The sequence below is a fragment of the Falco rusticolus genome, chromosome 8, assembly GCF_015220075.1.
Source record: "Falco rusticolus isolate bFalRus1 chromosome 8, bFalRus1.pri, whole genome shotgun sequence".
Taxonomy (NCBI): domain Eukaryota; kingdom Metazoa; phylum Chordata; class Aves; order Falconiformes; family Falconidae; genus Falco; species Falco rusticolus.
The window spans coordinates 27,934,190-27,947,973 of NC_051194.1; the positions used below are offsets into that span (position 1 = coordinate 27,934,190).

The 13,784-nt window shown below is 36.9% G+C and overlaps 1 protein-coding gene across 1 annotated transcript in view; it reads left to right on the top strand.

The window, feature by feature from the left end:
• LRP1B (LDL receptor related protein 1B) overlaps nt 1–13,784 on the top strand; it is a 379,972-nt gene that overhangs the window by 272,285 nt on the left and 93,903 nt on the right. Inside the window, 2 exon segments of the mRNA XM_037398644.1 lie at nt 12,181–12,369; nt 13,179–13,327. Of these exon segments, the coding sequence (XP_037254541.1) occupies nt 12,181–12,369; nt 13,179–13,327 (338 nt within the window).

Below are 13,784 nucleotides of genomic sequence, written 5' to 3' on the forward strand. Positions count from 1 at the left end.
GTGCCTCCAGGTTTTCTCCAAACTAGAGTTCATGAACTACTTTATTTTCAGATTGAAGCTTCTTCATTGTGAAATAAAACACCACCTCCCAAAAAAGTTTTCTAGCTTTTGTTTTCACAAATAGTAAGTTATAAATAAATAGGTCACAATTCAATTACAGTTGAGGTGGTAGATCGAAGAGCTGTAAACATTCCCATTAATCTCAGTATTAACTTTGGTATTTTTTATAACGAACATGGGACAGTCATAACCGGCTCACCTAAGCAGTACTTGCCCAGACGTACCCCCGAGTGCCAGCTGGATTCCTGCTGACAGTCTATTTTTCTGACACATGAAGAAAAGCTCCATACTCCTCTTGATGTTATTCCCTGTGCTGCTGTCCAGCTATTTTGTTCTCATACAATTATTCTCTTACTCGTCTTTCTGGATCTTTCAAAGGAAAGGAGTAAACAATAGCCAGTGTGTCTTTCTTAACCATAACCTGACTGCCATGGTCAAACCTTTCTCAATTTTCTCTTACAAGCTGAAAATTTCATGATTTTTCTTTCTCAGAAAATGGCCTTTTATCCCTATATTTCAGAAGGCATCTGCAAAATTCCAGTGATGCTGTCTTTGGTGTCCATTGCCGTGGTCTCCAGCTTGGGGATTTCTCTTGCCCAAGTGGGTAAAATCAGCTTCAAATGCTTTTATACTCATGGAGTTAATGTCTCCCCCTGAGGACATGTGAACCGAGATAAGAAGGAAATTTGTCACAAAGCTACAGCTGGTACCAGTGAAGAGCAATGTTTCATACAACAAATTCTCTTTCTCATTCAACAAAGCACTACCACTGCTAGTTTTAGACAGCTGAACGTGTGCATGACTGTTTAAGGAGCTTGTCTTACTCCCCTGCTATTACAGTGAAAGCATTTGAAGTCAAGTATTACTGGAAGTTCTGCAAGATTTCATGCCTGATCATTTTACCATTTCCATTTGTGAATGAAAATTTATAAAAATTTGCTACCAGTTAAATATCTGAGGCGAGCTCTAAAAGTCACATTGACTTTGTGTAAACCTGGTATCATCCTGCTTTTGACGATATGTCTGTTTTAAGTACAGATGATAAGTAAATATTCATGCAATAAGAAACATGCTTTGGGAGAAAGATCCTGAGGTGTTTAAATTATGTGGGAGGAAGATGTTTTTCCTTAGCTAATGCTGTCTGTCACTTTCTGTTGTTAGGATCTCCACTCAAGGTGGTTATCAAATCAAAATCAAGTTCTGGAAAAGTTTCTATGCATTTAACAAAGCAGCAATAGATTTATTGGTATCTGAAACCGATGAAAGATGCCTGCAGGTGCTCCAAAGGGTGCTGAGAATTATGAAAAGCTCCTACGTAATGATCAATTTGTCTTTAATCGGAATCTTTTCCGTGCCTCCCCTCTTCTCCTGGAACAAACTTCCAAATAGATTTTACATGCCTTCATGTTTCAGCACAAGACTAGGAATATTTCTGGAAGATAAAATTTAACCATTTCAAATCAGTTGTCTTAATAAGGGAAACTCGAAGTTCAGTGGTGGGATTTTAGAAGAGGTGAAACCGTGATCTATTCTAGATTTCTGGTATGAGAAACTGTAATCCATGTTGATAAGCACTTGAGGAAGATCAGGTTTATATCTTGTGATAACTGTTTCTTGAAGACATATTATTCACATGGATTTCATGGTCCATTTTCCTTTGTCATTTTGAGACCACTGTGTTGTCTAAGTTAAAAGGACGGTTGAGTTTATTCTATCCTTTGTGTTTCCAAATGGAGAAGGATGAAGGCACACATATGATGACCATAAAATACATACTTAAGGAGCAGAGAGAGAAGTATAAATGGGAATCATGTGAGTGATGCAGTCTGACTTGCTAGTTTTTGTAAGCAAAGTATTTTTTTGCCTGTTTATCTGACCTTTAAGGATAAGGGTAGCTTGCTGTGCATTTTTCTGAAAATATATCTTTGGGATCTTAAATTATGTGTTAGAAAATGTATCAAAAAATGCCATGGAGATTTCACAAGACCCAGTAAATCAGTATCTTGTCAGAATTGGTGAATCTTTTATTATAAGTGGATATTATATGAGATGGACTGCAGTGTTCTGTGCTCTGCACTAGATGCTTCTTGAAGACAAACAGAACAACCTTTGGCTGATCACTGACATGCTGTATGTTAAATCAAGGAGTGTTTATTCCATGCAATGGGAGTTTACATGTATTTAGAATTTAGTTTTAACAATTTTTGCAACAAGGGTTTAGTGTTTTGTTTTGTGGGGTTTTTTTCTTTCTTACGAATTATGAAGATTTCTCAGGAAAAGAGACCATCTGCTGCTTTTTTCTTGTAAAGTTCCTCTGCATTTCAATAGAGTAACAGGCTTTTATAATTATCAAGAGAGTCCTAGTAAGAACTTTGAAAACATGCTAACTAGGCAAGAAATCTTACAGTACTTGGGAGCTCTTCTTGGCACTAGGGGCAGCAATGACCTTGCTTATCTATTTGAAGTTTAATGCTTGATTATGTAAACTGTCTTTAGAGCTTAGCCAATTTAGCACTGCGGCATTCACAAATGTTATGCACGCTAAATGATTAAGCAAGTATTGAAGCACTAATCTGGCTAAGCACTAAGCTGGTTTACTTCTGTGAGCCTTAAAAAAACAACAACAAAAAAACCCAACCACATTTAAGAATTTGTCAGACTTAACAGCTGCTTTTGGCTCCCACTGCCCAGAGGAGATGCAGGCTTCACAGTTCCCTAGGTATCTGATTGCCTTCATGCAGGTTTTCCTATCCTTCAGAGCTCTTAAACCTGAAGGTGCCTACCATTTTCCCATTTCACTCTTTGAAGATGAGAATTTCAGTATAATGAAACTATAAAAGTGGAATCTGATAGTCCAGTTTAGGAGCTGTACAGAAGCTTTCCTGAGCTGAGATTAGTCCTTAACTGTGTCAAGTTCTTTGATGTCTTATACTGTAAAAACACAAGTTGAGCACTTTATTTCTTCATCTTACAGAGGCATGAAAATTAAGCAATGAAAAAATGTTGAACCTTAAATGAATTAAGCATTTGTGAATTACTACTTTAGCTGTAATATAATTAACAGAAACTTTCCTATAGTATCTCAACTTGAAAAAAAAACCACTTCTCTTCAGAATTGGCTTCTGCCTGAGTGTTTACAAACCTCAGAACTGGTGTACATATATACAAGTTTTAAAGTATCAAGTATAAGGTTTTGGTGGATTATAACCTGTTTTCGTTTTTATCACCTGTCATTTCAGCAACTGCTAGTTGGAAGGGCTTTGTAGGTAGAAAGTATTTGTATTTAATTCTGATCTCTGCCTCCACAGTTTTATCAAAGAGTAAATCTAGTTATTTATGAAATTGTCCTAATGTAAAAGTAATCTAGGAGATTACAGAAACCAATTGCTTCCAGATTTATGCTGCAGTTTTTATAGCTCAGAAATTAGAAAAGTCTAAAAAGAGCCTTTCTCACAGCAGATGAGAAATAAACAGTAGTTCCGATACTGCAACAGTTTTTCCCCATCTTTTGAGGAGTCTATAGATTCAGTCATTATAGCCCCATCTGATAGCACAAACTGATAATTGCTTCACCTCCACTATTGCATTCTAGATTCAGTTTTCATGATTGTTCAGATAAAATTCTCCAATTCATATGTCTTCCTAAATCTGATTATTTTATTTTATTGTATTCTATCTCTTTTAGAGGATAATATTCAGGAAAATACACAGATTGACCTATATTAAAGGCAGTTCACACAGTTACATTACTCTAAAGTTCCACAGTCTCCAGTTTATGGAGCCCAGTTTATGAAGATTGCCAACAGGTTGGTTTCTGTATCTTCCACTGTTCTTGTGATAATATACCCAAATTTGATTAGATTGTGAACTTTTTTCTACATACTCATTAAAAACATAGTGGACATTCACTGTATATTTCTGTATGAGCTGGACATGCGCCATCACAAGTTATAAAGGATGGGCATTACTTCCCATGCAGTTATTCTGTCGGAAAGCAACCGGAACAGAGAACATAAAAGACATTTTTTTTCTTGTGTCACAAGGTCTCCTCCCCATGGTCATATCAACACAATCAGAAACGGGAGGGTTTTGATGCAGAAAGTTGCAAAGTTTTGAACGGCATCTGTAGTTGTAGAAGGTAAATCAGATAAACCAAAGGGGCTTAGCAGTCCGTATGCTCACAGGTAGGTGATGGCAAGAGACAGTCCGGGCAGGAGATGGAGAGGCGAAGATGAAGGAAGGAACAACTTGGGGGGCAGAGTGGGGATGAACATTGATGTATTGCTACTGGTTTCAATCTAAGGTGTAGGGGCTGGTAGGCATGTAAATGGTCTCTGTAAATCTGAAAAATAATTCAAGAATCTTTGACACCCGTTACCATGCTATCAGTCGTTTTACTCAAATAGTGACTTGTATATATTTGAGAATAATTTAACCACTGCTGTGACAGCATGCTAGTCTGTATTGCCATGGGGCAACTGGCATATAAACAACTGCTCACAGTGAAATTAAAAAGGCAATAAAACTTCTTAAAGTAGGACAATAAAATATTTCAGTCCTAGATTTGATCAATGAATTTTTGTAAGCAGATTTTTGAAAATTTGTTCATCTCTTCTCGTGGTATCATTATAAGTCTATGCATAACAGTCTGCTTTAACACCACAGATGCATTTGTGCCTTTTTGTGTTTAGATTTAAATCTAAATTTCCTGCTGCCTTTGTGATAGTAGTTGTGGGATGTGTAACAGTTTTTATGCAAGATATTACATGGAAATGTTCTCAGTTTTCACTATTTCAATTACATTTTTTGACAGGCAAAATGTCCTGCCACTTTAATACTAGGGCTTTTATCTTCCATACTTCCCCAATGTGGATGTGTGATGTGTATATCACATGTGCAGAAAGAAATACCTATGCATGCACATGTTGTTATTAAAAATATCAGTGATACCATCCTAAAGGTGTATTTTTTTCTCCTGTGAAACATAGCTTCAATTACTGGAATTAATGTATATATTCTATGAATAATGTTTTTTTCCTGTTCATTCAGTTTGACAGGTTTGTTTTTTTAAAGTGTCAGTTTAATAAAAGTAATAGTGATTATAAAGCATCTCATCCTTAAAAAAAAATAGTGGTTTAATGGAACATACTTCATTACATCTGTCAAAAATACATACTTTTTCACAAGCTTAATAGACATAATCTTATTGCCATTATTCATTATTAATTTCATTGTCTAAGCACTTAAGATTCTTTATCAAAAGGAGCAAGAATCAGCAATAAGTACTATACAGAAATAAAAATTATTCACTGTGTCTCAAAGAGGTTACAAGTTGAATGTGAAATGAGACAAAAATGTCTCCAAGGGACTGCAGGTGGAAAGAGGACAGTATGGGCCACTGTTGCAGCACCAGAGATCAGTGATTGCAGAGTTTATTTGTTTTTGTAGGTATAATGGCTGTTTCCTTATTAACTGTTGCTCTTCCTTGATGCAGTTTGTCTTTGGAGGAGTCTTAATTTTTCCTAAGGGTTTACCACTGGTTCCATTTGGATCAAGATGTCAGTAGGCTTTTTATTTTTATTCTACTGCCATTCAGAAGCTGAAGAGTTACAGAGAGCGGAATGCACTAACTTCTAAGGTTTGATCAGCATTGTAAATTTTCTGTCTTTGGGTGCCAAAATTCTTAAACAGAAACTGCTCTAATGCCATGGTGGGAGAAGAAGGTCGTTTATAATGTTTTTTAACAACCGTTACTGCCTTTAGCTGTTACTTACCAGCACTGGAACTCTGTCTGGGTGAAAGCATTTTTGGGAGGAGCGTGACAGCAATCTTTGACCCCTTCGCTTCTTGTAGACTTTGCATGAGGGCATGGCAAGGTTGCAGTCCCTTCTTTTTGCAAAGGGGAGGGACAGATCACTTTCTAGGCCAGAAGTGAGGGGATCAACAAGCTTCAGCTTGAACAGGAGCCGAGCACCAAAGAAAATGTAACCTTGGTGGACATGACGAAGCACAGATATTTTTTGTCGTGTTTACTGATTAGAGGAAGGCAGCATTTGTCCTTTTGAGGGAACGTTTTCTTGGCACATGGATTTTACCAGATGACAATGAGATTATTTTTTTGTTGTTGTTCGTATTAGTTACAGTATTTGGTTTTACTTTTGAAATATTTGTGTTTCAATAAGAGCTGAGTGAGTTTGGGTTTCACTTCTTCTGTAGGGCTTCTTCAGGAAGCATATTTTGTAGTTAGGAAATCCTACATGGCATGATTTTCACCCCTGGAATCAAATGAACATATTTTTTTTTGCTTAGGTAGAGGTACTCAGAAAATATAAGGGAAACAGAGTTCACACAAGAGAAGAGTAGACGTTTTAATCACAGATATGACTTACAGCATATGAATTTATATTCTTGGATCAAAATCAGTACAAAATGTACGGGAGAGATGTACATTTTAAGTCTGTGCGTGCTTCTCATATGCCTACATGATCGTTTCCAGTTTATGGAGATATGTGGCTCTTCTTCCCCTAAGTTCATGCAGCACTTTATCTCCCTTTACTGTGTTTATGTATTGTCATTTTCGTTTGTGTTCAAGTACCTAATAATTTGTATTTGCTACTGCTTCTGGTCTGTTGCAAGCCTCCCCTTTTTTTCCTTTTACTACCCACCTGTATTTCTTCCTCCTATTTTCTGCAGCTTTCGGATAGGCTTGGGCATTCTTTCCCTTTTCTACCTTCTCTTTCTTACCACATTTCTTGTCTTCTTGTTGCTTTATCAAGCACTGTTTGGGATAGCATTCAGTGTAACAGAACCCGTGATTTATGTATACAATGAAACCTATTATGGCAGTAGAAGACCTGTTAAAGAGGAGGGTTGCAAGCGGCTCGCCCATCCCTTGTAAGAGGAGGCTGTGGTAGGAAAAGGAATCACAGAAGCAATTGTCAGGTGCAAATATTCCTCAGAAATTCCTTAGAGTGGTGATTTTGTATTCCATGGCTTTTGTCCTTCATAATTGTGGAGTAAGTTGTGGAATATGCCCCTGTAACGCATTTTATTAAATAATATGAGGGTCATGAAAAATCAAAGTATCGGTTTGAATTAATAAGATCCCATTGCTGGCACAAAGTATAGCATTTTTTACTCATATGTGATACATAGTGTGCGTTGCAGCATATGAAAGCTGGCATATATTTTCTGAGATGTGCTATATGGTAGGCTGTAAGAAACTTGAATCACTGAAATATTATTTGGGACTCGGTGGAAGTAGACAGCTGAGTAATACTACTCAGGCAAGGAGGTATGAAAAGGCTAAAGGCACTTCTCTCTCTTCCCTCATGCTGTAGCAGCTGTCTGATGTGCCCCGTCCGTGATGGTGGGGTCTGGCAGCTGGGCAGTTACCCTTTTTCTGATTGAACAGCGCTGCAGTTACACTTGCTGAGATTTCTTCATCCAAGAGAAAAGTATTATGCACATGTTACAAGGGATTATTTAAGTTTGATACTCTAACAATGAGGGGGACATCTAGTAAGTACTGGTATAGTAAAATACTTACTGCTAGAGCTGTATCCAGTGATTATTGGTCTGCAGGTAGGTGTTTTATTAGGGTTTTTGCTGAGTGTTTTGAAGTATGGATTGGGCTTCAGCTTACTTAACCCAATTTTGGAAGCATTCATAGAGGCCATGGGGTGATGTTGTTATGAGAAACCTTAAAAGGAAAAAAATGAGATCTATTGAATACATCAGTCATTCTAGAAAGTAAGTAACACTAAGTGAGTGTAGTTCTCATGACTCTGTGTTAAAATACGACTTTAAATTCTCCATGACTTTCCTGGTCGATTTGACCGTTGGTGTTGGTGTAATGTAAGTTTTGTGTTTAACAGAATATATTACTTTCTTACTAATGGATTGTCAACGAGACATCTTGATGGAATGTTTTCAGACAGGTGATGGAGGGGAAGCAGAGGTACTTACCAGTCATAACTAACGTGGCTTTACTTCACATTTACTTGCAGAAAGTAGGCGAAAGAAAGGAGAAAGTTAGTCTTGCTTTCCTGTGTAAAACTGATTCACACTGCAATGGGTGCCGTGAGGTTGGCAACTAGTGTTGCAACATAGAACTAATGTGTGTCATTTATAAAGAGGTAGATTAATGCAGCTTAGGTTATCTTGAAGTTAAAGGAATGACAAGAGAGAAAGTGAGTGCCTCTTCTACTATGTATATTTATGATAAATCAGTAGCTGTCCACCACCTGAAATTTTGGAAATCTTGAAACACTGGTGTCCTCAAAGGCAAAGAATAGAGAGCATGAGAGACATAACTTAATGAGAAGTTGGCTTTAATGCAGAAACCCATTGAACTTATAAAGTTACTCAAAATAAGAACTAGTGGCAGGACAAACTAATCTGCGAGTGTTTAAATCATTGACAGTTTTAACTTTGACCAATGTATGTGGTAATACTGGAAAACCTAGGTTTTAGAAACAGATATACTCTGATGTACTTCTTTTAAAGAACATAAAAAAGAGCGTATAATATTTGTAACATTGTGTTTGATATTGTGGATTTGTTTTTAAGATAGCTGGAAGATTCAAGCTTTTAAACCTGGTGCTTACATAGTCGGCTTTAAAAAACATAAAAACATACTTGGGTCAATGAACACTTCTCTGAACTGCAGTGCTCTAAGTGTAGTATTTAATGTTTTATGCCACACATTCAACTTAGCTTCCCTATTAATAAGGTGTAATGAGACAATTAAAACAGTATGTGTTACTGTCCTGAGTTGTCTTTAGTTCAGGAATACAAAGGATCATCTGGATTCTGATGTATGTATAATCCATATTGAAGCTAGGATAAATTGTATGGCAACCCACAAACATACACAGCATTTACTTATACATCTATATTCAGGATATGGTGTTTACTTGTAATTCCTGGATGGCCAAGAGGATGACTGCCAGATACATTTTTCCTTGGTGAGGAACAATAAAGATGACAAAATCAAAATAGTTTTCCAATGTAAATTCTCTTCATGTGCATTAAGGCTTTTATATGGCCATTTATTCTGATTTTAATCTTAGCTGTGATCAGAATAAGATAAAACAGACAAAAACCCCCACATTCGTTTTATTTAGAAAGACTGGAGTGGTACCATTGAAATCTTTAATTTGATGTCAAAAGTAGCAACAAGTGTTTTTCCTGAACTCAAGCAAAAATAAAATAGCTTTGTGGATATCTTTGGGGTTTCACTCAGAGTTAACAGTTCCTGCTGTTCCTTCCTGCTTCTTCTGTCAGCCTGGTTTGTATTTCTCATTAGAAACTGCCCTTTAAGATCAGTAGGGAATTTCCTGCATTTTTGCAGATATACCTAAAATTCCTGCTTGTCTTTTAATTTTTGTACTGCGGCATAATCGTATGACTTAGAAGTTACAAGAAAACTAACAAATGTTTCTAATCTACCTAAAATAAAAAGTGCTGAGTTTAATATACTTAAGTGTCTGTGTAGCAAGACATCACGATGGATTATGTTGTGCCCAGATGTACTTAAAATCCTATGGTAAATATGGCACAATAAAGCAACTGAGTCACTTAGATTCAATGAAGTAACTTACTATAACGAGTGGCAACAGAGGAAGCCTGAGAGACTCCAGTTTCTCAATGATTTACTGTGATACTGGATAGTGATTCAAACCAAAAGGGGTTTCTTTTACAGAGCGTGCATGTACACAGATTTCGATGAACTGATAATTCTGTAAGAGTTCAGAATTATAATTTCCTTTTTCTGAATGACATGAATGTGCAAATTCTCTGCTGGTTTAATTAATTGCAGGAATTCTTCACTATGAGAATGACGAGGCGGTGGGCCAGGCTGCCCAGAGCAGCTGTGGGTGCCCCATCCCTGGCAGTGCTCCAGGCCAGGCTGGATGGGACTGGGAGCAGCCTGGGCTGGGGAGGGTTGTCCCTGCCCGGGCAGGGATGGAACTGGGTGGGCTTTGAGGTCCCTTCCAACCCAAACCATTCTCTGGTTCTATGAACCTGCTAGTAAGCATATGATATGATAATTAGCATTTTCAATTAATAATTATACTAAAACATTTTAAAGGTCATTCAATTTTTAAGATTACAATTACAGATGCATGTCTTTTCTGAACAGTATTAAGTAGAATTCAACATTATCAAAGATGTATGCAGAGGCATCTCAAGGCATCTCAAGATGATTCAAGGAAAATCACTCATGTTAAGCAAAAGAACATTAAAAACACTGGGAAATGACTGGGATTGGGGTGCTTAGGCTCCGTCGTGTCTAGACATGGGGTTCATTTTGCTGCCTGCAGTTACTAGAGATGCCCACACACTCCCTGCTACCTCTAGGGTGAAGCTGGTACTATTGTCTAGTCTACAGCTTCTTTTCCCCACCAAGGGAATTATTTAATTCACTCCAGAGCAGAGTGGGGATAAAATTAACATGCGAGTAATTGAACTAATTAGTTGATAATACATATAGGTCTTCCAGTGGTCAGACAAACCCTGCTCTAGCCTTTTGGTGTTTTCCTGAATCTAGCAGATTTTTCTTGCAATTTATTCTGATAAATCCAGTGGTGAGAAAATAAGAGGGGGGAAAAAAAGGAAAGAGGTAGAAGAATCAATATAACAGAAGTATCTGTACTTATAGTTTCTGTCTTGTTTTGTTGTACTTGATGTGTTACTTCGGCAACAAAACTTAAAGTAATGGTACTTCAAGAATTCTTCCTCAGTTATGAACAAGACAGCAGCAATCACCATAGGAGTGATTTACTTCTAGATTACAGACCCCTTTTTTACAGTGATTCTGCAAAGAAGGGAAATTATAAGAGCTTTTCTTGGGGTTACTATACTCTCTAAGGAACTATTCCAAATTTGCCTATAAGTGCCATAATTAAGATTTCTTTGCACTGTGATTTCTTATCATTATGAAGCTCTTTAAAACAATATCATGCTGTTATTGCAGTATGATGGCTATGGTATGTGTAAACATACATGAAGGAAAAATTATTTTAGGTCTAGGAAGCAATGTTTCCTTGACCAGAAGGCAACACACCCTTCACTGGAATTCGCCATCAGCAAGACTATTGTATGGAAGATCGAATTTGCTACGTTGTCATTCCATATACTCAGTATCAGTCATAAGTTATCAGTGAACTATGAAATGTTCCAACTGGAATTTGAGATTTTCCAACTCTAAGCACATTCCAGGTTAAAAGATGAAGCTATTTTCAGCTACGAAAACAGGGTAGAGGTGTTAAGGATATGCTGGTTAAAAATGGCAGACTCAGGTGCTCCGGTTTTAATTTACAAATTGACCATTGTGCTCAGATATTCTCCTGTGACATTTATGATTACAACTAAATACATTAAAAGAAAAAAAAAAAAAAGTGGTGTTCAGTTTACATTTACTAAGTACAAGTAGTTCAAGATTAAAGAGTATGCAGTAGGATAAAGAACGCTCCAAAGCTTTTTCTGCCTTTTGTTCTTCCATCCCGTTTGAAATTATGTTGGCTTATAATTGTTTGATATTGTAACAATGGGGTACTATCATCACTTTCTTATTTTAAATTATAAGGTTGGTTATGCTAGGAATAAGCAATAAGCCTTCTTACTGCTATGTTTATTTTAATGCAAAACTTACCCTCCCCCGCCCCCCCTTTCTCTTATCATTATATTTTGCCAAAATAAAATACTACTGATTGTCTTAGAGCATGTTAAACACAGTGCCTATGTTTTCTAATAACTTTTATTCCCCTAAAACAGCAAATGAATATTGGCCTTCTGTAAAGAGTAGGCTGTCATATTTATGTTATGTACTACTTTAAATCTTAACGTCATTGCTTTAAATCTGGAGGTAATTTATGTTAACTGAAATTATTTCTTTACCACTGATTGGGCCAACTAATTCTAAGCAAGCAGAGCTCGTACCCCATCCATCTTTATCGTAATGGGTAATAAAAACCCTCTAGACCTGACATATTGTCATGACAATTATTCTCAAGACATTATATAGCGGTTGTATCTGTCAGCCCATGCAGTATGGAATATTTTAACTGGCAGTCTTCCAAGAGTGAACATTAATCTTAGTATCTCTTCTTACAGTTCCTAATCAAGATATTCCAGGGGTGATTGCACTAACATTGTTTGAAGACTACATCTACTGGACAGATGGGAAAACCAAGTCACTCAGCCGTGCCCACAAAACTTCTGGATCAGACAGATTATCGCTGATTAACTCATGGCATGCCATTACAGACATCCAGGTGTATCATTCTTATAGGCAACCTGATGGTAATTATTCTATCTATGCTTTCCATACAGCACATTGACATATTTCACTTAATAGCCAGTTGCTGAATTAATGAAAGCTCATTCATCTGCCGTGATTTATTCTTATTTCTGTTTTGTTTCAACTTGTGGAAGTTTTCAAATTAGCATTTTTAATCAGAAATCTGTGGTTAATGGTGTAAGGATAACTGGTATTAAGTAAATGTAATATATCATGTTCAGTGGTGAGATATCAATGTGGGTGCTGGAAAATTAACCCAGATACTGACTGGAAGTACAGAACTGTAAAGTTGCATTACAGTGTGAGCTACCAGTTATCAAGATGGAAACAAAGTGTTATGAAAACATTTAACCTTATTATTTGAAAAGTGAGAGAGTGTTAATAATACAGAAGAATACTGATATTTAGAAACTTGTTGGCCTGAGGGAACATCAGAGAACGTAGGCGTTACAATTGTGTCTGATCTCTGGTGTGCCTATATTTGAGCTGTAACTGAATACTATTTGGCACCTGACCTAGATAAGCTAATTTTTTGTCTCATTATATAAAAAGACACCAAACCCACCTAGTGTCATTTTCTTCCTCACTTTCTTTCGCTATTGAACGTACATTCACAGTAATAATTAATTTTTGTGTACAACAGAGAATAGCTTAAAGGGAAAAGGAAAAGGTTGCCTCCTATGGGTTTTGATTTGAGACATTCCATTGTAAAAATATTATGTGTAATACATTTTTCTTCCTCTACAAAGCAGATACCCTGAAGTATACTGAAATAATAGAGTCTGATTCACTTTTCCTATTCTGCCCACAGTGTCTAAACATCTGTGTACACTAAACAATGGTGGTTGCAGTCATTTATGCCTTCTAGCCCCTGACAAGATGTATACTTGTGCCTGTCCCACTAACTTTTACCTTGCTGCGGATAACAAGACGTGCTTATCCAACTGCACGGCCAGTCAAGTAAGAGCAGAGCTGGGGGGGAAGGGGGAACAGGGATTATATTTCACTGTGTTTCCACCTGCTTTTAAATAATGAATGCTGGTGCCCATGAAATGTGGAAGCATCAGTCAAAGGAGCTGAAGACTGGGTAACTCTGGTGCCTGGGTAACTGGGTGCATTTACAGTGTTTCATCTTCAAGGCTATTAGTCAAAAATCGACTTGCAAATGCCTTTTTTTTCCAGAGAATGCAGAACTTGTTCCCTTTCAAATGTGGATGTTTCTGCCAGTCACTAGAACAAATACAGCTACTAAACCCTTAAAAATGGCTTTGAAAAAACATTTGTATAAAATATGAAAATACAAAACATATATAACAGTGATACAGGGTGTATGTAACATGTAACAGTGATTTGGGTGTATTCATGCATGAATGAACTTTACATTAATACAAGAACACAAGTTCAGCCCAGTTTGCTA